At 36.3% G+C, this 23,346-nt stretch overlaps 1 protein-coding gene across 2 annotated transcripts in view; it reads right to left on the minus strand.

The window, feature by feature from the left end:
• Positions 1–5,074: 5,074 nt before the first annotated feature.
• radx (RPA1 related single stranded DNA binding protein) overlaps positions 5,075–23,346 on the minus strand; it is a 65,258-nt gene continuing 46,986 nt past the window's right edge. The window contains exons 12-15 of one of the 2 annotated variants that reach the window (XM_028815685.2): positions 23,145–23,251; positions 22,580–22,876; positions 7,616–7,792; positions 5,075–6,848 (exon numbers count right to left, since the gene is read on the minus strand). In XM_028815685.2, the coding sequence (XP_028671518.1) occupies positions 6,727–6,848; positions 7,616–7,792; positions 22,580–22,876; positions 23,145–23,251 (703 nt within the window). In that variant the 3' untranslated portion in view covers positions 5,075–6,726. Of the gene's footprint in view, positions 6,849–7,615; positions 7,793–22,579; positions 22,877–23,144; positions 23,266–23,346 lie in introns of those variants that run through there. The other variant, XM_028815687.2, reaches the window with a different exon arrangement.

Raw genomic sequence — 23,346 nt, forward strand, 5'->3', positions numbered from 1 at the left:
CGACAGGTGCCGACCTTCGGTTACAGCGTGAGGAAGGTAGGATGGCATTATATACTGGCATGCGGGACAGCCTCGGCCTGGCATTCAGGTAAGTGCGCTCCGCCAATATGGAGTTTGGGATGCAACTGTTGATCTCTTCAGTGTACGCTTTGAACGTCAGCGTGCTGGGGTAGCATTTGGATCATTTAACCATGTCGCGTGGGGCAACTGAAAGAACTTACAGTAAAGTACCGCATTTATCCGAAATTAAGAAACACCGGCACCAGGTACGGTGTCTATTAAAAGTCATCTCCTACTCGGGAAGTGTCACATTTTTTTGTTATACAACACTGAATCTCAATTTGTTTTTATTAACACTAATCAACTGATAAAGACTCTTTAAAGTCAAAGTGAAAACAGATCTCTGCAAAGTGTTCTAAATTAATATTAAGTTCAAAAGATTTGTTCACATTAAGTATACACTCCCTTCAAGTCAGTATTAGGTAGACAACTTTGGCAGCACACTCTTAAAAATAACAGTTCTTTTATGGATCTTTACTGGGTTGTATGGTTCATCATAGAACCCCTGCTTGAGAAAGCACCATTTCATTCTTGGAAGGGTTCTTTGCGTATTAAGTTGGTTCTTTGTGCTTTCCAAAAATTAATAATTTGTAAAACAAATCTGAAATCTTTACTGATTGTTAGGCTACCTATGCAGGACACTAACAAATTAAGAAAACCTGACTTTCCTTTAAGTAGCGAGAGGCCTTCAAAATCGTGACCCATTGGAATTTCACTACTCTGTTACAATCTGTTAATGGTTATTTGCTCTATGGAGCCCGTTACGGATCTAAATAAATAAAAGGTTCTTCCTGGAATCATCATGGATGGTAGCAAAAATGGTTCACTCCAAAGAACCACTCAGGCGTCTTTATTTTTAAGAGTGCATTTCCAGCCTTGACTTTGTGTGGTCAGGTCTCGATCAACTTTGCACATCTGGACACTAATTTTTCTCCCATCGTTCTTTTTGAAAAAAATGTAAAGTTCTTGCATTGAGACTGTGAATGAGCAGCCTTTTTGAATCTGAACTCTGACTTGGCCATTCCAGGACATTAAAGTTGTTTTTTTAACTCTGGAGCCACAGCATTGCATAGCAGAAGCACCTCAAAGTAGGGACACTTACTCTCAGCAGCTCCCTCGGCACCTGGTCGGGATACCCAACGTGACTACAATTTCAAGGTTGCCCCAAAGGTGTGCACAGGGGTGTTCCAGTAAAGAGACGCTGCCACTAAGTGCCTTCACAGAGCAAGTAGCCCTGATAGGCAATCTCCCACTGCACTTCCGTTTTGCTGTCCCACCCATGAAAGGGAGCACCAACAATTCTGGTTAGGATAATCATCCACTTAGAGCCTCCATTCACTATACGGGCTTTCTGGCCAAATGAGTCCCTCCATCTCATTCAGGAAGTCAGTCCATCCTTGACATCCATTACAGTCCATTACTTCAGACATTAGGTAGGTCAGTGCGATAGGTGCCAATACGCAACAATTTACTGCTGGGATGCTTCAAGAAAAAAGTGATGGTATATCATACCAGTGATGCAAGCCCACTTCAAGCCCTGGTCTGATCAGTCTATCAGAGCATAGAACCTTATTCCAGCTGACATTAAAGTCTCCAATGGGCCTTATGGTAAACTCTAGCAGAGATGTCATGTGCATTTTTTTTTTCTTTCAATTTACTACTCTCCAATAAAGATGCAACTGGTAAAACACCCTGACAACAGTTGCTGTCTGCACTCTGTCTCTCTCTCCAATTTGTTTCCACTGCAGCTTCTAACTCCTTTCCTATTCTTGCTGGTTTTTTGGTGGCCTACCTCACTAGTTGTCTTCTCGCATTATCACTCAGTTTTAGTGGACAACCTACTCAAGGCAGATTTACAGCTGTGTCATACTCTTTCCTTTTCTTAAGAAATGAATAACTGGACTCCAAGGGATATTCAGTGACAGATATTTTTGTCTCCATTCCTTGACTTGTGCTTTTCATGGAGTTGCTTGGCATGTTCTTTTTGTCTTCATTGTGTAGGTCAGCCTATCATACTGACTCAGTACAAGTAGGACCTTCCAGATAAGGTGTATTTATATGACAGTCAATTAAAACCCCAGACAGGTGATCTCCATTGAACTAATTATGGGACTTCTAAAAGCAATTGTCTGCACCAGGAATAAATTAGGGGTGGACTATTAAAAGAGCTCCGTATTTACGTAATTATTTTGTGTTTTACATTTGTTACTAATGTAGACCACATTGCAGAGATCTGTTGTCACTTTGACATTAAACAGTGATTCAGTGTTGTTTCACAATAAAATGTGAAAATGTCCAAGGGGTTGAATACTTTTTATAGTCACTGTAGGTACCAGGCACTGGCTACAATATAAAACAGACACACACACATTTTAAAGGAGCCATCTCTGCTAAGTGGCATGCGCCCCACTGGCACTACATTGCCCTGCACTTTATTTGGAATACTCCGTTTTAATTTGCTGCTGATAAGGTTCCACACTGTGTTTTGGATCATATAGACTGACTGGTTACTTTACTGGGTACACCTACCTGCTGGTCCTTCAGGATGCTGGCCTGTATCATTCCAGTTTTACACATACATTTTGCAAATTCAAACTGAGTTTCTAATTTGGTCATCTTATTCTACCTCAACACAATGAGGCCTACTCAGTTTAATGATGGGTGATTTAAGAAGAATGAACTCATTCTAATATTCTCAAAAACATACCACAACTTTTTAAAATTTTGTGTTAATCATCTTTTGGCTGAAAGATAATATTGCAGGTGGCCAAACTGTTGCCATGAAGGGCTTAGATGGACAACCATTATCAGATATCCTGTAGCATTAAAACTGACCCACTTGTATCAAAGGATCCAATGAATGCTGCAAAAACACCCCTTTACATCTCCACAGGAAGCCCGCTTTGTTGAAACCCTCTGTGACAGAGCTAATCAGGGTTTAGGCATGAAGCAGTTTACTCTTGGCACCATTAGCTTATAGGATTCATCAGATCAGTAACGATTTTCTAATTCTCCATTATCTAGCTGTTGTGCTCCTTAAGTCACGGCAATCATTCCTTCTTGCTGGTCAATGATAGAAGTGGAAATCTGTTAGTTCATCTAATGCCAGAACCACTTAATGGCTGTCTAAATTAGCTATATCTAGGATGTTCATCTTTTGACACCATTGCCATACTTTGTCATTCATTACACAGGGCACCTGTTACCCCACAAAAGTCATATCAGACATCTTCTGCCCCTTTTATTTTTGATCAGACTACAAGGGTGCAGCTGACCAGAAGGTTTGTGTCTACAACTGTTATCCTGTCACTGATTCAGTGTTTAACTTAAAGGAATACTCCATGAAAAATAGATTTTTTTGTATCTTAATTACCCCATGTAGATTGTAGTGAATGCCAAGAAAAAAAAAACAATCACATGACTTCATGGAGAAAGGACATAATGAACACTCAAATAAGACCAAATTCGTGACCTACTCTGCAAAATGGCAAACAATTTGAAAAATGCCCATGGGAAAACAAAAAGAAAATTTTCACACAACTCGCATTGCTCAATCCACATGTCTGTCACCTATTTGTATCCTACAATGTGCAAATTCATACATTTTTGCCAAAATACTTCCAGCAAACACAGCACAAACAATAAACCTGAAAGGCACATTGCCACAATACTTTGTGTATGAACTGAAGACAGGATTCATGAACAATAAATAAGGGGGAAGAGGCAGAGTCTTCAAAAGCACTGACCTAGAGAACAGTACAAGACCATCTCAAAGGCACTTAACATAACCTCAAAACTCAGTGCAGTCCATTATATGGGAATGGAAAAAGTATTAAACTACAGTCACACTGCATGGGTCAGGCTGGCCCTGTAAACTTAGTCGCTAAACAAAAATGGCACATATAAGAGGCTATTGCAAAGCCCACTGTTACTCTGACTGAGCTGTAGAAGTCATTGACTATGATTGAAGAGGATGCTCAGATCTCCAAGGCATTGTATAAAAAGGGCCTGGAAGCAGCCTTGATTAGGGAAATACAAATATATGTAAAGCATTGGTACAACGTCATTTGGAAGATACCTTCTGCCACATCTTTGCCATGTCTTGTGGAACTCTCTGACTTGAACACTAAGCCATGAGTCATAATTGAACACTGCACATCTTCCAGTTAGCACCATCTCCACCATAAACTCTGGTGGTGGCAGCATTATGTTTGGGAAGTGCCTTTCCTCAGTGGGGACTGGTTATCTGGTCGTAGTTGATGGGGAGATAAAAGGTGCACAATACAGAGACTCCCTGGAGAAAAGTCTGTGCCAGAAATCTTAAACTGGTTAGGTGGTTGGTCTTTCAACAGGACAATTACCCAAAGTACACTGCCACATGAACAATGGAGTTGCATGAAATGAAAAAAATGTACGTCCTTAAATTGGCTTAGTCAAAGTTAACCTCAACAAACATCGGTGCCAAGACCTAAAAACTGCTGCTCCCCAAATAACTTGGCACAGCTTAAACCATTTTGCTCCATCATGATGTGAAAATCTAAGAGACTTGTCTGAAAATACTACTTGCTGTAATAGTAGCACGAGGTGGCCCAGCCAAGTACTGAATGGGAGCATCAATGAATATAAATGGTTTATACAGTATTTTAGTTTTAGGAATTTAATGCTTTAATGGTTTATCATTTTCTTTTTTTTTTGGGGAGCACTATGAAAACTGTTCAATTTTCAAATAATTCCCAGTGAAACTGATCAAAATCTAAGACTGTGACAATTACTTGGGTGAAAAAAGATTTTTTGGGCTGAATACTTTTTCAGGACACTTGACTACATCATCTTCTCCATAAAAATAAAGTGAATACCTGTAGTTAGTTAGTGCTACTAATTTAAATAAGTAATGAGCTTAAAATATTTTAAATACATATAAATGGGAAAAAAAGTATCATCATAAACTTTAAAAATGAATGAAACATGAGTTTAAAATAAAAATAAAAAGAAGGATAAACCATATACATTTCAGAGTTATTTATTATCAAGTGGCATAATATTTAAAAACCTAATGAAACTAAAATATAGTCACAGAATACAGCCTTTAAGCAATAGGTGGAAATTTTTTTTTCCATGTGTCAATTTAGCCACTTACTACATGCATCTACTATTTAGAATTCCTGGAATTGCCTATGAAGTCTCTGATGATCCATACCACTCGTATTTTTTTTTTTTTTACATTAAACACAATGTTGAAATGAACCCTTACATCAGGTTCAGTCTTTTTACAAAGAATGTCAGTTACACAAGTGAGAATGTTCAACACATAGATAACTTTTCATGGAGCACTGTCATTGTCTTCACATGAAGTTATATAACATGGCTGCAATGTCATCCTCCTTGAGTGAATGGCACACCTCGAGCCAATCCATGTGCAGTCACAAAGTATGACAATTAGGAAAATAACTGCTAAAATGGGCCTTAAACATCGGCATGATTTGATTTCATAAAATGCACATTTATTAAACAACATGTAGTCCAAACACGGGCCACTCTACATCACACAAGACAAGCCAAACACATACCATGGTTCTTTTTGTATGCAGTTTTGTAATTTAAAAATTTCTTTCATAATGATTATTATTTATTGCCTCCTCTGTGTGTCTTCCTTCATATAGTTCACTCTAGGCTGATTTACAGTGACATTTCATATTTACCTAAAGCAGTATTATAAATACCCACATATAAATATGTAAAAACAAAATTAAATATAAAATTCTTTAGGCAGAAATTGTGAAAAGTACAGTGAAGCACAGTGGATTTGTATAGTTAAGTAAACACTAACATTTATCTCTGTTACTAAATTCCATTATGTTGGATTTCCAGTTTATATACTGTACTATATCCATTAATTTGCTGAAACCACATCATCCTTTTTCCAGCATTTTGGGTTGTGCAGCTTAATCATTTTACCAATTACTGTATTTTCTTGGTGCTATTCAATGCTTTATGTATATATTTCAGTTTGAACTTAAATGGAGAAAATCTTTATAGGTTTGTTTTCAGAATTAATGGTAATATTTTGAATTTTTCCAAGCTTAATAAAATTACAGTGTTAAATTAACAAAAAGTGTACAGGTGTAGAATTAGCAAATATAGTGTTGAAGAATTTTTAAATGGCTTGAATGACTGTGTGATACTAATAAGATACATAAATAGCTAAACCTACTATAACAAAGTATCAAAAAACAAAAAAACACTAAAGAGGACCTGCCTTCTCCACTATATTTATATTTCTGGAATAACCCAAGTTTTCATATTAATAAAAAAAGTTCTATTTATTGACCTAATCTGATAATCAAATACATTCAGCAAGAATTTTAATTTAACAGGTATGGTGTGTACTGTTGATAAAATTATAATTTAATCATGACCTTTTCATAAGCATCTCACTCCAATGTGTAATTAATGTTTTTTTTTAAATGTATGTACATGGAAAAAATATTCTTCTTCATGTCTTTACTTTCACAATGACATCTCCCCAAGGACAGACAATAAGTGTACAAAGACATCAACAATGGATTCATGCCTATTCAAAAAAAAAAAAAAAAAAGTATATTCTTTTCAAATTAAATTCATGTACAGTCAGAAAAATCAATGACTTTTTTTTTACAGAACAGTTATTTATGTGACATCATAGACTTTACTGAGGAAGACCTCCACCATATTACCACCAAGACTGCAAACATCCAGGAGGCAAATGATATGCTTGTTGTTAATACTTGAAGCTGTTTGTATGATGGCATCTGTAGAATGAAAAAAGAACCAAAGATACGAATGACATTTGGAGGTATAATTTTTTTGTGAGCAAAACATTTTCTAAGAATATCTACAATTAAGAATTACAGGTTCACAAACTTCTCAATCAAGACAACTAAAAAGATCCGAGGGAAAAAAGTTGTCTTACTTTTGTATAAAACTCATTTTTAGTATAACAGCAACCTAGAACAATTGCTTATAAAAATATTGTACTTGTGGATGGCTGCTTGGGCAGAAGTATTACTAGCTGGCAAATGACAAGGAGAACGCTGTTTCAGGCTTAAAGGAAAAAAACAAAACTCACACTGGCAAAAAAATAAAAATAAAACAAAAGCTTCTTTACAAGCAAGACACTGTAGATCGGCAGGCTCCACAAAGGAGCAAAGCAATGTGTCAAGTCTGGGAGAAAGTACGCAGTACTGCCACAAAATGCCAAAGGAAACGCAACTCACCTTTAGCTCTGTATATCTGATCAAGTCTATCTTAAACTGCGTTTATCTCAGAATATCACTATATGTTATTAAGTACATATTTTTATGTAACAATTAGCATGATGTTATTTACTATACACTTTCTTCATGGTCTCTGTTAGCTTACACCAGTTAAAGCAATTTTCTAAATATTTGTCATGAAATTATTATATTAGTATACATGGTTAACTCAAGGCAGTGCAACGCTGCATGTGGACAAAAAAGGTTTACTGTACACTTAAATGCTAATGATGACATCCAGTAATGGCTTTACTAATATTCACCTGGTGTTGGGAAACGTTGAAGGCCTCCTTCAGCAGTGGAGGAGCAGATGAATCCATTCATCAAGCATGAAAAGAGTGTGTTATCATGAGACACCTGTGGAAGACCAAGCCACCTGGGATCCTTAGGAGATGTTACAGGCAGGAAGACTGTGCTAATTGCAACCTTTTGATTCAAACCTAATGGGGAAAACATTTACTTTGGTAGACAGTCGTACAACAGAATAGAGTATAAATAAAACACTTGGGCTTTTGTTTGATTTTTTAGGTACACAATCTTGTTAACATAAAGCCAAATGCTTTGTTATTTGGAAGGTCAGGCTGTTCAACTTCAGTAATCTGGTGACAAAAGGTGTTCTATTGCACAAAATGGCAAACATTGTGTGCAGCTTCCTAATCAAGAAGGCATTTATCTGTGAAAAGCACTAAGTAGACATAGCTGCTATTCCAGGATGTCTAAGCAGGGGGGTGCCTGAACACAACAACAGTCCAGATTCCATCCACATTAGCTAGCAGTTAATGGCAGATTTTTGTAATGGACCACGATTGCAGGTCAACTTCTGACAGCTGTGTGCTTCAGCACAAAGGTTTTACCCAATGATCCATATAAAAAAAAGAATGTGGCAAACTTGACTTTCACACTGTGCCAGTCGTCTAATAGTGTTGTTGCCCTAGTCCTTTTAGATCCTTCAGAACAGTCCCAAGAGTGTTCTCACGGTCATCTTTCTATTACCATAGCTATAAAGTCAATATGCACTTCAGCAGGCTGGGTTGGTCACCTGGTCTCAGTAACGGAACAATTTTACTCCAATCAAACATAATTCAGTTTACTTCATGACTGAAGAAAGTGTCACCAAAACATTTCTAGAGCTGTTGAAGCAGCACTACAAAATTACAATCATTGCTATGATCAGATGCTGTCCATTGATTTGCGTACTTGACCATTCTGATCTTCAATGCTGGTCAAGAGATTTAAACTGCTGCTTCTGGGTGAAACTATTTTTATGTCAAACAATGCAGTTATCCAAGTAAAATACACGTAATTTAAGCCATACCATACCATTTTCTAAGCCAGCTTTATCCTTAGCAGGGTTGGGAGCCTATCCTAGCAAACACAGGGTGTATGACAGGCGAACGAACACACACACCCACACACCACAACCAACTTAGCATTGCCAATCCACCTAACCTGCAGGTCTCTGGACTGTGGGAGGAAACCCACACAGTTACAAGGTGAACATGCAAACTCCATGCAGAGGGGACCCAGGGCATGAACCCTGGTCTCTTTTCATGTATCATAATTCTAAGCTACAATGACAATCCGGCACTAGCTTTCCATTTTCTAAATTTGCTTTATTTAAGGGGGCATGTCAGATCCTATTCTAGTGGCAAATAACTTTCAGACAGTAACCAGTTCTGGATAGAATACCAGTCTATCAAAGGGCACACTAAGACCCATTTGCCATATTTGTATACAATACCAGTTAACATACATGTCTTTGGGATATTGGCAAAACCCATATATTGTCTAACTCTGGTGCCACAACACCTCCAAAAATGCAATAAAATAATTTATTTTCGGTGTCAAGATACCATTTACATTTGTAAACACAACTACTTTCTCATTTAAGTCACACTGACAGGAACTCAGCATAAGAATAAATGTCAAGAAAGAAACAATAGGGGAAAAGGGGGATCTAGATACAGTACTTAATAACAACATTATTTGTAGATCACCTTATTATCGTTAGCTTATAAATGTGATTGCCTCCTTCAGTATTTATCTGTGTGCATTGGAAAAAGAAAAAAATCCCTATTTACTTATAAAACCATCTACAAAAAGAAATACTATGAAATGACCTTGCTTGTTTTATCATCAGATGGTCCAAAATACACCACATCTCTAAATTCTGAGATGAGTAACATTCTGAACTACATAAAAACAGGTGGAAAATGTATGAAATTAGCATCAAACTTCTTATTTAATGAGCTGACTCAAAAAAAAAAAAATTGGCACACTGGCTCAGTGGTGTTAGCTCAGCCATCTCAGATCCTCAGGGACAATAGCTAATTTTCTTAATCAGTCACCATGCAGAGTTTGCACATTCTCCATTTGGACATTTCCCTCTATACTCCAGTTTCTACTTGCAAAACAAAACTATACAAAGCTAGGTTGATTGTCCCAGTGTGCATACGTGCATTTGAAAACAATCGCCTTCCAACAATTTAACAGCACTGATTGCATTAAATGTCAGATTTTTGAAAGAATTAAATACAGTTCCAAAAAAAGACCAATACAGATATGACAAGAGAATGTAAATTAAACAGAGGAAATTGAGATTTCAGTACCACCTTAACAAGCATTCCATCCATCCATAAATTGTCATTCCCCTTTATCTTAGTCAAGGTTACAGGATGCCCATTTTAAAGCACAGGTAAATATAACAGCACAATGTACGCATTTGGATTGTGCTATGAAAGTATAGTAGCAGCAGAAAACCTGCACAGTACCATGGAAACCACATCTTAAGACTCATAGCTGGCAAAAAAAACATAAAAAATAGAAAAAAGGTAATACATATATAAAGTGTTGTACTGGGAATTTATAAATGTTACTAGAAGCAGTATTATAAATTAATCTCTTAAAAAAAGCAGACTGATTGACATTGAGCTCAATTAATAGTTTTATGTTTATTTTATTCTTTTAAACAATAGAATAAGAAAATGTGCATCAAAATTTGGATAAATTGTACCACTTTGTATGAAGTTGGCCGGCAGTGTAGCACAGTAGTTAAGGTTTTGGACTTCAAACCCTGAGGTTATGGGTTCAACTCCAGCTACTGACATTGTCTGACCCTAAGTAAGTCATGAATAAAGGCGTCGGCCAAATAAATAAAAGTAAACGTATGAAAACAAATAAAACGGAAATGAGACAAATTATGTTTTAGTTTAAAACTATTTTTACAATCAACAAAAAACACTATCATTTACAGGTATAGATTTTGCATTTTGCTGTTAGAAGCTATAAAAGACAAAAAAGTTTTAAATATGTACACCAAGTAGTCAGTGAGAAGGATAATCACATTTTCTCTTTCTGTGTAGTTGCTGTCTCAGTTAGTGCCAGTATCAAATATTTTGGTAAAGCAATTTAAGATGAGAGTACCAATAGAATGTGGACCCTTCATTGGAATGGACAACCATAACGATTTAAGTGGCACTGAATGTTGCATGGTAGTGAGCACCAAGTGTATCAGTATGAGAGTATTAAGAACAGCCATGCATTCATGTACAGCAGTGCCTCCTTTGTCCTCCAATGTCTGCTTTGCTGTCAGAAACAGACTTGAGGAAAGAGCCTGATGGAGGAAGAAATGTGGCTATCAATTCATTAATGGCTAAAAAGAACAGTGGCCTATAAGATAGCATCATTTTTTGTACTGTCACAGATTGGGAGTAGCAGCTATACACTCAGAGATATTCTGCATTTCCATTGGGCTAAGGCAGTTGTTCCCAACCTGGGGCTGCAGGGATACCTCAGGGGGTCTGTGGTAAAATGAGGAAAATAAAAATAATTAGATTATTTAAAAAGTTGTAAATGATAAGGCATTTGTCAAGTTCACCTGGTATTTTAATAATATCATCATCACTTTGTTAGTGCGCTTGACAATAACACCTATTAATAAACACGTTTTTCAAATGCTAGTTAAAGGCTCACAGCAAGTGAGCAAATAATGAGGCACAGTGTGTAAGAGAGAACAGAATAGAATGCTAAAACATTAAAAAGGAAACATTCTGAAGTAAACCCAATTTGTAGTTCTGCTTAAAGCAAAATCTAAATCTAGAAAGTATGACACTTCAAACAGAGTTCAGATTAGTGCTGGCTAAGAAAAAAGATGGACTTGATTAACCCAAATGCGTTCTTTGTCAGGAAATTCTGTCAAACGAATGTCTAAAGCCATCTAGAAATAAAGCATCCAGCTGATGTTGGGAAACACGTTGACTTTTTCCCCCAAAGAAAAGCAGCACTGTTTTTAAAACAAATGAGCACTTTCACATAGGAACGGTTTCAGAGAGGGCACTGAAGTATGAGGGGGCAAACAGGCCATAAATCATATTTTTGTGTGTAAATTATTAGTTTACATGTAAACACTATTGGTTTATGAATATTTGCTATTGGTTTGTGTGTGTACAGTACTAGTTTCATTCATTTGAACTATATTGGTTTGTATATGCATACCACTGGTTTACAAATAAATGATATTGATTTGTATGTGTATATCACTGGTTCCTAATATGATGCAGCGCACCCGTTCAGGTCCAAAATGTGGAATATTTATCTTTTCAAAATATGGACCTGTTTATATTGTGCCAATTAATATGAACATTGTAGATGTGCAAGCATTGTGGAGTGGTGGTTAAGGTTTTGCAAGTCCTGATACAGACACTGTGTGACTTAGGGAGAAAAAGATAAACAAAGGAAATACCGTAATGTTCCTGCTCCTTCACCAGGAATGACCAATACGCCTGCACAGTCCTGTCTATTTGACACCCCTGAAATAATACTTCAGCGACTATTTCACAGAGCTGGACAATTATCATTTTAAACTGGGTCAGAAATCCGTGAGTACAGAACTGAAGAGGATTGGCTTGATCTGAGGTCATAAGATGAATTAATTGAAATAACCACTGATGGAAGTTTGCAAGTGCAATTCTGTGCTATTCCCCTGTCATAATTATTGAGCAATCTCAGAAATGAATACCCAGTGTTAAGCAAAAAAGGCATTCAATGCCCCTTGCCTTTTGTAACAACATACCTGTGGGGGGCAGGTTTTTCTTCATTGAAAGTACTGAAAACCAAAAACAGAGCATGTGTAAATGTGGTAGATGATTTCAAATTGTCCCTAGGCTAGCTGCAACTCAGAGTGGGTAAAGTGTGCAAGAACATCCAATCCCAAAAGTCTCACTAGGCCTACGTTTTATTTATTTATTTATTTATTATGAGAAGTCCATTTTTCTATAGCAGAAGTGCATTGTTTTATATAGTTTTGTTACATGCACTTAACAAGAAGGAGGTCTGTATAGCAGTTTATTATAGACATGTGGGATATGTCATTTTTTGGATGGTGATAGACAGAGGGTCCTCAGATTAAAGGTAAGGCTCTTAGGGGGACCTTGACATGAAAAAAGTTAAGAAATCATTGGCTACAGAACACAAACAATGGACACTAGAGTACTGTGCAGTTCTGTCTGGTGCAAAAAATCCTAGTTTGTACTGATTCACTCTGGTGGGAAACCAAGATACAGCAAAACCCATGAGTGTTAGAAATGTTACCAGTGCAGGCTTAAATTGACATAGCAACACTGAGGGTATGATTTTACTATACAAGGAATCATATTTCAGTGGCACTATATATATATATATATATATATATATATATATATATTATTTCCAATTATGTTACTGAAAGAACAATGCTGCCCACTACAAGATGTGTAAAGGCATGGAATTGTTTTGGAACATGATAATGATTTCAGTTGAGTGTACTGGGTTCCTTATTTAGCAGATGTCAGTGCAACTGTGTATTAAAAGAATGAAATGAAACAAGTTACAGTATTTGGAGTAGAGAACCATGATCACATGTAACAAACAACTTAAGAGTAAACATGACTAATCATTTCTGTGTCTCATTTTTAAAAGCATATTAAGTTATATTGCAATGAAGTTGGGCTGGTTGGGAATGGTTTTTAAGCCAAGCGTCCGTTTATATATAAAAAAAGTCAGTATCTTCTCTGTACAGTATACATACACTGGTGGGGAAGGGAAAAAAAATCAGTAATACAAAGAAGGCATTGTTTGTTTTCCAACCCTGGTATGCCAAATGCTTATATGCACTATCATAAACTTTTGAAAGATAAGCGCAGTATCTACAAAGATTGTAAAGTCTTTGTGTAAGTTACATTAGAGGAGAACTCAGCCATTTCTCTCTGAAAAACAAATCCTTAATTCCAATTTTATTGATTAATAAACATTGTAAATTGTTTTTCACAACACATTTATCTCAAAGGAGGAAAAAAGCACTGATACACAGACACTAAGAAGATGATTGTGGACAGTCGGCACATGACTGAATCATACATTATTATTATTTATGCGAACTGTTAAAACTCTTGATTTAGTATGTCAATAAAAGCATATTAACAAATAATGAGGCACAGTGTGTAAGAGAGAACAGAATTGTCCTTAATATAGAATATATTGAGATATTCAGCAATGATATTTTTACAAGTTAGAGGACGCCAAGATAGGAGATCTAATAGTGATTAATGCTGAAGTCAATGAGTTAAATTATTTAAATTTAGTGGATTACTTCAAATTAGAAAATTTTCTAAAGACAGACCTACTGTATGTAGCAAATAAAGTAAATGTAAATAAACTAAACAATAATTAAAAGCTTAAATAAAAAGGTAAAAATAGAATATATTATTTGTTCTCTGTGGAGCAGGAAGGTGGCTCACTCTTTTGGTAAAAAGAAAGTACTTCCACTGGTTCTGAATGCTAATCCCCATTCAACCCTGGAGCTGGATACCTTGAACTCTAAAATTCACTCCTTCAATTCTTAGGCTCAGTGCAAGTTACTAAGCCCTGTCTGGGAGTAAAAGCCATACTTCAGTTCAGTAAGGAAACTTTAGCCATCTGATCTCTTGTGCAGATTGAGTCACACATTTCCCTATGAAGTTGCAGAACACAGGAAAAAGAGCATAAAAGAAAGTTGGGGAAGACAATACCACACTCTGAACGAAAGCTCACCTAAAAATTATAAATAACACAAGGCAAAGTTCTTTACTTGAACTAGAAGTAATGACGTGCAACTCCACATAGCATCAGATATTACCCATAAAGGCTTGCTATCATAAAACTAGTTATCTGTGCACAAGTTACAGTTGAACTCTAAGTAGACAGTAAACAACTAAAGAGCTGGTTTGGTTTTTTCCCATACTGTGTAACAAGTTTATGACTGTCTGAGATGGACTTCTAGCTTTTACAAGCTTTTAATTTACTTTAATTGTAACTTGTGTCACAACCCACTCATCATCTTCAGGTATGCATTCAAGCAATACAGAGACAACTGGTTTTAATTACACACTTTCTAAATGCATATATGGAGCCACTGTTTTCATATATACTCTTTTAAGGGTTACTTTGACATGACACAAGTTAATTTAACACTGCTGATTTTGCATCTACACGAACATAGAACAGCCAGCCTCTTCTTTATAATTTGTTTGTCTGTCACGTCCCACTTTACATATTGGCAAATATTACATTTCTATGAATCCTTGCATACATCAATAAATTGTATTATGTTATTTCTTAAAATGTGTGTTTCCTTCACTTAATTTGATCCAACTGCTGGAACCCCATCAACAGAGAAGTGTAAGGAAAATAAAGTAGGAGCTTACCGAACTGTTTAATTAATGACTGACATTGCCAAATGCAAAACCAGTAAGTAATTAATTGCTTACATCATCTGACTGAAATTGTGCTTGTATTTTCTTGAAAAGGTTTCAACAGCCTACTTTAATTTTTTGATCATAGCTAGCCAGTATACAGAAGTGATTAAAACACTATGAAATGTTTAGTTATATAGCACAACAAGTTTAGTTCAGATCAGGAGAGATTACTCTCAAGTTACACAATATACTTGTGAAATCACCTCTGGAATATCATATGTAGTTTACTTTTCCACGTTACACATAGTAAATGACAGTACTGGAGAAATCCAGCGAAGAGCCACCTGTTCTTTGAGGAAAAACAAAGGAGCCAGATTTTTTCCTGTTTTAGGTTTATACAGATTAGCAGAACAATGATAACAGCGTTTAAAATTATGATGGGTTTTTGGTTTGGTCCGTTTATAGGAGATGGACGTCTGAAGCAGAGCTCCGCTAGCAGCGGCTTTATTTTCCCACGTATTTCATATTATTTAGAGGTATCCTGTATTTAACCCGACCAAGGGACTTCCACTACAATATACAAGCATGAGTAACAAGAAGAAAAGTCAGAAAGAACCGGAAAAGAAACTTAAAGCTGCATCGAAGTCCGGACAGACTTCCGGCCTGAGTGCAGGTGTAAGGTATGGCATCACGGAGACTGACCTGGAACAGGCAGAAGAGTGCGCAGAATTCCTGGGGCCCCGCTCCATTGTATCGTCTCCAGTCGAGAGTGAAAATGGGAGCGAAGGCGCAAGTGATACAGGTCGCGAGGGATCGCCGATTTCTGAGGATCATTCGAGACTAGAAAGGGCTCTGCAGGACGTGCTCTCATCTACTCATCGCGAGCCTGTAACAGGAGCTGCATTTTCACTTGCGGAGCACGAAAGCAGAAGCGAACTGTCCGAACTGAAAGAGATGATCGCTACACAGATAGCTACACAGAAAGAGATGAACACTACACTGGCCACTGCCATGGTTACGGCCATGAATGAGCTTAAGAAAGATAACACAAATGATCTTAAGAAGGTGGCCACTGAGCTCAAGAAGGATAACAAAGATAAGGAAACGCGTCTATTTGAACGTTTCGACGTGAACTTTAAAGGCATGTTGGAGAAATTAGTGGAACACATTGAAGAAACTAACTCCAAACTGAAAAGGCTTGATGATCATATTAATGACGTTTCAGACCAGCTGGAAGACGTTAAGCAGGGACTCACGGCTCGAGTGGAAACAGCGGAACAAATGGCATCTAACGCCGATGAAAAAGCCACAGCTGCGAACTCGGAATACAAAAAACTTGGAGACAGACTTGCAGCCCTGGAGGATGGGTGCAGAAGAAATAATATAAGAATTGAGGGTATACCTGAGAAACGAGAAAGCTCAAGCCCAGTGAAATTTGCAGTAGAATTACTGTCTAAAATAATTGGAGATGACTTTAAACTCGACAATGAGATAGCCACGGCTTATCGCACAAAGATACCAAGCGCCTTTAAATCTAGGTCTTTTATTGTCCGCTTCGAACGACTAAGATGTAAGCTTGATGTGATGGCACTTCTCAGACACAAGCAAGAGATTATATTCGAAAATAATCTTATTCATATTTTTCCCCGACTTCTCACCATCAACAACTGCAAAACGCAGATCCTACAACGACATTAAAAGGATGCTACGGGAAGCCGATATCAAATACAGCCTCTTGTATCCTGCCAAACTGAAAGTGGAAGTTCAAGATGGACATTATATTTTCTTCAGCAAAGAAGAAGCTGAAAAAGAATTAAAGAAGCTGTTTCCGACACTTTTTTTGAAAGTTAATTAAAATTAAAGAGCCGTATTCTATCAAGGCACGGGAAAGACCTATGATCTGATCGCTGGATCCATGTTTAAAGAGACTGGTATTATAATTATACATCTCTTATTTTTTTTTTTTTTTTTTTTTTAATCTTAATATCTTAACTTAAAAGCGCTGAAGATTATTTCAAGATCAAATATTGTTAATGAGAACATTTTCGGCAGATAGTATTAAGGATTTAACTGTAAAAGATATCTCTATTTTAATTCTGTAACGCCGCTGCAGGGTGGGGTTTGTTTTGTTTTGGACGTGCTCTGTCTCTTCGTATGTCAGAGGACTGGAACATCGCGAAGTGGGGTCTAGCCTCATGTGGGGAGGCAAAATGGGGGGGTGGGGGGATAAAGGGGGGAGAGAAGGAGAGCAGGTTATATCTAATCTATTCTTATAATCCTTATAATTATAAATATCAATGCAGCAACAGGCTAACATGCAACAACTCCTGGGGAATCTTGAAACTAAGATTAAAACTGCCATATTACCAATTAAAACTATAAAATGACATTAAAAACTCAGAATCAATGTCTCCATGATGGGACAGTTAACTTTGTGAGCTGGAATGTTAAAGGCCTGAATCACGAATTAAAGAGAAAGAAAGTATGCTCTCACCTAACAGGCTTAAACGCTAAAATAGTATTTTTACAGGAGACCCACTTACTAACCAAGGATCAGTTCAGATTACAAAAAGACTGGACTGGCCAAATGTTCCATTCTAGCTTTATAAAGAAAACTAGAGGGGTGGGAATTCTCATACATAGAACAGTTCCACTTGTAGCATCAGAGGTAGTGTCGGACCCAGAAGGGAGATATGTGATGGTCATGGGCAACTTATATAACAGTAAAATGATTTTGATAAATGTTTATGCACCCAATGTTGATGATAAGGAATTCATGCAAAATCTATTTGCATCCATTCCCAATGTGAACACTCATAAAATTATAATGGCTGGGGACTTTAATTGTGTTTTAAATCCACTCTTAGATAGGACTCCTGTGACAGGGGGGACGACATCTAATACTGCAAAGATAATTACACAGTTTTTAAATGATCACAACTTATCAGACCCCTGGAGGTTTCTTAACCCAAACTCAAGAACATATTCGTTCTACTCACCAGTGCATTATAGCTACTCAAGAATTGATTATTTTTTTATAGATAATAATTTCCTGCCTACAATTAAATCATGCAAATATGACACAATTGCTATCTCTGACCATGCCCCTCTAGTCTTGGAGCTAAAATCAATAAGCCCCTCGTACTCACCTCGCAGATGGCGTCTTAACCCTCTTTTATTGGCAGACGAGAACTGCACAGAATTTATATCCAAACAAATCAGCTTCTTCCTAGAGACAAACACGTCTACAGAGGTTTCTGCAGGAACACTCTGGGAAACTCTAAAGGCCTTCCTAAGAGGCCAGATTATTTCATATCTTTCCCATAGAAATAAATTAGAAACCAAGAAAGTGTCAGAGCTAAGAAATGAAATTACTAGAATAGATGAAGAACAAGCCAGGCGTCCAAGTGAAGCTCTTCACAGGAAAAGGCAGGCCCTGCATACAGAACTTAACATCTTAACAACTAAAGAAACTGAACAACTTATTTATAAGTCTAGACAGCATTACTATGAACACGGAGAAAAAGCTAATAAGCTTTTAGCTCAACAAATTCATAAACAAGAAGTTCACAATGCAATACCAGTAATCACCAACAAGAATGGAGAAGAAATCATCGACCATAATAAAATAATGCACACATTTAGAGATTACTATAAGTCTTTATATTCCACTGAGCCCAAAGAAGACAACACGCAATCTAATGCATTTCTGGATAATTCACAAATACCACAAATAGATGCTTTAAGTGCTGAGGAACTAGATAAACCTCTAACGCTAACAGAATTACTAGACGCTATAAAGTCACTACAAAGCGGGAAATCATCAGGCCCTGATGGTTACCCCGTAGAGTTTTATAAGAAATTCTCCACTCAGCTAGCTCCACTCTTATTGGTAACATTTACAGAAGCTAAAGACCACCAAATACTACCTCAAACATTTCGACAAGCATTAATCACCGTCTTTCCTAAACAAAATAAGGACTTGTTACAATGTGCATCATATAGACCAATTTCACTCCTGAATAATGATGTTAAGATACTCTCAAAAATCCTAGCTAGAAGGATGGAGAAAGTGCTGCCCTCGGTAATATCACAAGATCAAACTGGATTTATTAAAGGCCGACATCTATCTTCAAATCTCCGACGCTTGTTTAATGTTATATATTCACCAGCAAAATCAAACACCCCAGAGATATTACTATCATTAGATGCAGAAAAGGCATTTGACATGATCGAATGGAATTACCTTTTCACTGCATTGGAGAAATTTGGGTTTGGCCCGAATATTTGTGCTTGGATTAAACTACTGTATACCAGTCCAGAAGCTTCAGTTTGTATTAATAAAATTTGCTCAGACTACTTTAAACTAGAACGTGGTACCAGACAAGGATGTCCCTTGTCGCCACTGTTGTTTGCAATCGCTATTGAACCACTGGCGGTTCACTGCCGAAATTCTCATCAGATAAAGGGGATTGTCAGAGAAGGACTGGAACAGAAAATTTCTCTATATGCAGATGATATGGTCTTATATATATCGGACCCAGAAAACACTGTCCCTGCTGTTTTAACAGCACTAACAGAATTTCAAAAGATATCTGGTCTTAGAATTAATCTGAATAAAAGTATACTCTTTCCAGTGAACTCACAAGCATATAATAATAAATTAGACACCCTACCTTTTACCATAGCAGATCAGTTTAAATACCTAGGGGTAAATATCACAAGTAAACATAAAGCTCTTTATCAACAAAATTTTGGCGTCTGTATGGAAAAAATTAAGCAAGACTTGCATAGATGGTCAACCCTTCATCTCACTCTAGCCGGAAGAATTAACATTGTTAAGATGAATATCCTTCCTAAACTTCTCTTTTTATTTCAAAACATTTCAATATATATCAATAAATCGTTTTTTAAACAGTTAGATTCAATAATAACCTCATTCATTTGGAACTCAAAACACCCACGTATCTGAAGAGCGACCCTACAAAGACCTCAGGCAGAAGGTGGCATGGCTTTACCTAATTTTCAGTTTTATTACTGGGCAGCAAACATACAAGCCATAAAAACCTGGACACAAATAAATGCACATACACAGGCTTGGTCTGCAATAGAAGTAAAATCCTGTAGTACTTCTTTATATTCCCTGCTCTGCTCTCCAATAAATGAAAGTTATCGCAAATATACTAATAACCCAATTGTGCTTTACTCACTCAGAATATGGAACCAAATTAGGAAGCATTTTAAGATGGAAAATCTTTTATCAGTGGCACCTTTGCAAGGGAACCACCTCTTTCAACCTTCGCAAGTATATCCAGTTTTTAATACCTGGAAAAGTTTTGGGATTAAAATGCTCAGAGATCTTTATATAGACAACATATTTACATCTTTTGAACAATTACGTTCAAAATTTAACCTCCCAGCTACACATTTCTTTTACTATCTTCAAATTAGAAATTTTGTTAAACAGAAATTGCCCGATTTCCCCCACCTTGCACCCTCCACAATGCTGGAAAAAATACTGCTCAATTCAGAGGAAACAAACACTATTTCCGCAATATATAAAATCTTATTAGAGTCCCTACCTTTCAAAGATCCAAGAGGACATTGGGAAGAAGATCTCTTAATCAATATATCAGAAAAGGAATGGAAGGTAGCAAAGCAGAGAATTCACTCGAGTTCTATATGCGCAAAGCATAGAATTATTCAACTAAAAATTATATATCGAGCTCATCTGTCTCGCTTAAAACTGTCCAAAATGTTTCCAGGCCAGGATCCAACCTGCGAGCGCTGCAACCAAGCTCCTGCCTCACTGGGTCACATGTTCTGGGCCTGCACCAAACTAACATCATTTTGGACAAAAATTTTTAAGTGCCTCTCAGACAGCCTTAGTATCACAATCCCTCCTAACCCACTAACAGCTGTGTTTGGTGTCCTTCCAGATGGACTTGAATTGGAGAAGGACAAACAAACGGTGATTGCATTCACTACACTCTTGGCACGCAGACTTATTTTGTTAAATTGGAAGAATCCTAATTCTCCTCTTATAAGTCAGTGGGAAACTGATGTTTTATATTATTTGAAATTGGAAAAAATCAAATTTTCAGTTAGAGGATCTGTACAAAATTTTTTCAAAACTTGGCAGGATTTAATCAATATTATTTTAGAATAAGAGAATTAACTATTATTGTATTTAACTCCCTTCTCCATCTCTTATTTATATAGATATTTACTTCTCCCCTTCTTTTGTCTAATGTTGCCTTATTAAAAAGCTTAAAGAAATTTTCCTTTAGCTAAGCTCTCCTTCTCAGTGGTGGGGTTTGATTTGTTTTCAAATTTGTTGGGTTATAAATGGATCTGTTTGTATGGAATGATTACAATGAAAATTAATAAAATAAAAATATTAAAAAAAAAAAAAAAAAAAAAAAAATTATGATGAGAATAAATACGGTGGGTGCCTGTTGTTACTTTATAATATGTTCTTGAAGAACTATTGCATAGGAACTAAAGTAAACTGGTTAAGCATTATTACAGTATTTTAAACTATTTTCCCCATTGTAGGATTGTAAATATAGTATATGGATCAAATTACCAAGCAGCACTGTTCAAACTACCACCAAATCTCAATATACTGCTATTTTAGAAACGTTAGGTGTACAAGAAAGATCAAGGTATACTTGGTCATGTTCTGTTTTTGTCAAATTTTTCTAAAGTAAGTTATTTACACAAAACAGCTACACACCCTATTGTTCCATATTCATATAAGTAGTTTAGCAAGAAGATGATAGTAGTAGTCCATAATGTTCATATCAGTAAAATCCTATTTTAATTACACTACCATGAACTGTTTTTTTTTTGTTAAAAAAAAAATATATATATATATATATATATATATATATATATATATATATATATTTTTTTTATTCAAGTACTACATGTTTTCACTACAGGTTATGTCCATTAACTAATAAAAAATAAATGCTGCTTAAAACCAATACTAAAAATTCAAACATGATATCATGGCGATATGAATCAGTGAATACTAAAATAATTCAAGATATTTTCATTTACACAGACTGCTTAAAGCTGCTTTTATAATAGCACACTTTTCATATCAGGTTTATCAGAAAACCACGTTATCAGAATTTGATGAAACAAGTGTTCAGATTCCGTCATCTGATTCATGTTTTGAAGTGTTTGCCATAGCTGGGAGGGAAAAAAAAGACATCTAAAGTAATAAAGTGCCCAGTAATCTTGGCAGTAAATTTCATTTGCATCATATACAGCACTACATTGCTTAACAGCATGAAGTAAGCATGACATGTTGTTAAAATATAATGGAAAAATATAAGCTGTGAGATAGTGGGTCAGCTTTATTTCAAAAGAGTAATAAATGTTACTAATCAGACCTCAATCACTAGTAAATGATTGTATGAAGGTAAGAGATCAAGGCTCTTTAAAGTTTAGTGTGTTTAATTACATATAATGGCTATATATAAAATAGCCAGTGAAAATACTTACCTGTTAATGTGATGACATAATATCCATCTACTGAAAGATGATGGAAGCTGCCAGAGCTCAGGTCCGCATTAAAGTCAGGTGGAGACCATTTTGCTGGGTGCAGGTTACACTGCTGCATCAGAAATTCTTTACAATCATATTTAAATTTAAGAGGAACACTTCCTGGAAGAAGGCTGTTATATTCCAGGTGTTCTGACAGATGCTCTTTCACCACTGGCCACATGGTACTTTGCCAAGAGGTACAATGAGCACCTTGCCAATTCCAGTCAGTTTGAATTCGACCGCTACCTTGTAAATCTGCATAAAATAAAAATAAATCTCAGTGTGGGGAAATATTAGATCTGGCATTATGTGAAAGAGTTGAACATATTCTAATCAGAATAACTCAGTCATTAACAATTTTTTATTAAGTAATTTTTACTCATCTTACACTTGACATGCAATACTGAGGGGAAATCCAGTGACTGCATTTTATAATACAAAGAAAAAAGGTTTCATGTCTTTTTCAAGCAGAATAACTTTGAAACTGCAAGAAAATGTGGATGCATGCTATTAGAGGACAGACCTGAATTAGGCTGGGCCACTGCCCCCTCTCGTGCTTCAAACACTGGTGTTGTGCTCTTAAAATCTGGTGTAGAAATTTGTTCTTCAGCGAAATCCTTCTGTAAGGTACTGAATTAAAAGAACTATAAAATGAATAGAGAATAACTGCAGTCATTTTCATAAAAACTTTAATATATTTCTTACATTATTATTTAAGTGTAGGG

Source organism: Erpetoichthys calabaricus, chromosome 12, assembly GCF_900747795.2.
Source record: "Erpetoichthys calabaricus chromosome 12, fErpCal1.3, whole genome shotgun sequence".
In the NCBI taxonomy this organism is placed as follows: Eukaryota; Metazoa; Chordata; class Cladistia; order Polypteriformes; family Polypteridae; genus Erpetoichthys; species Erpetoichthys calabaricus.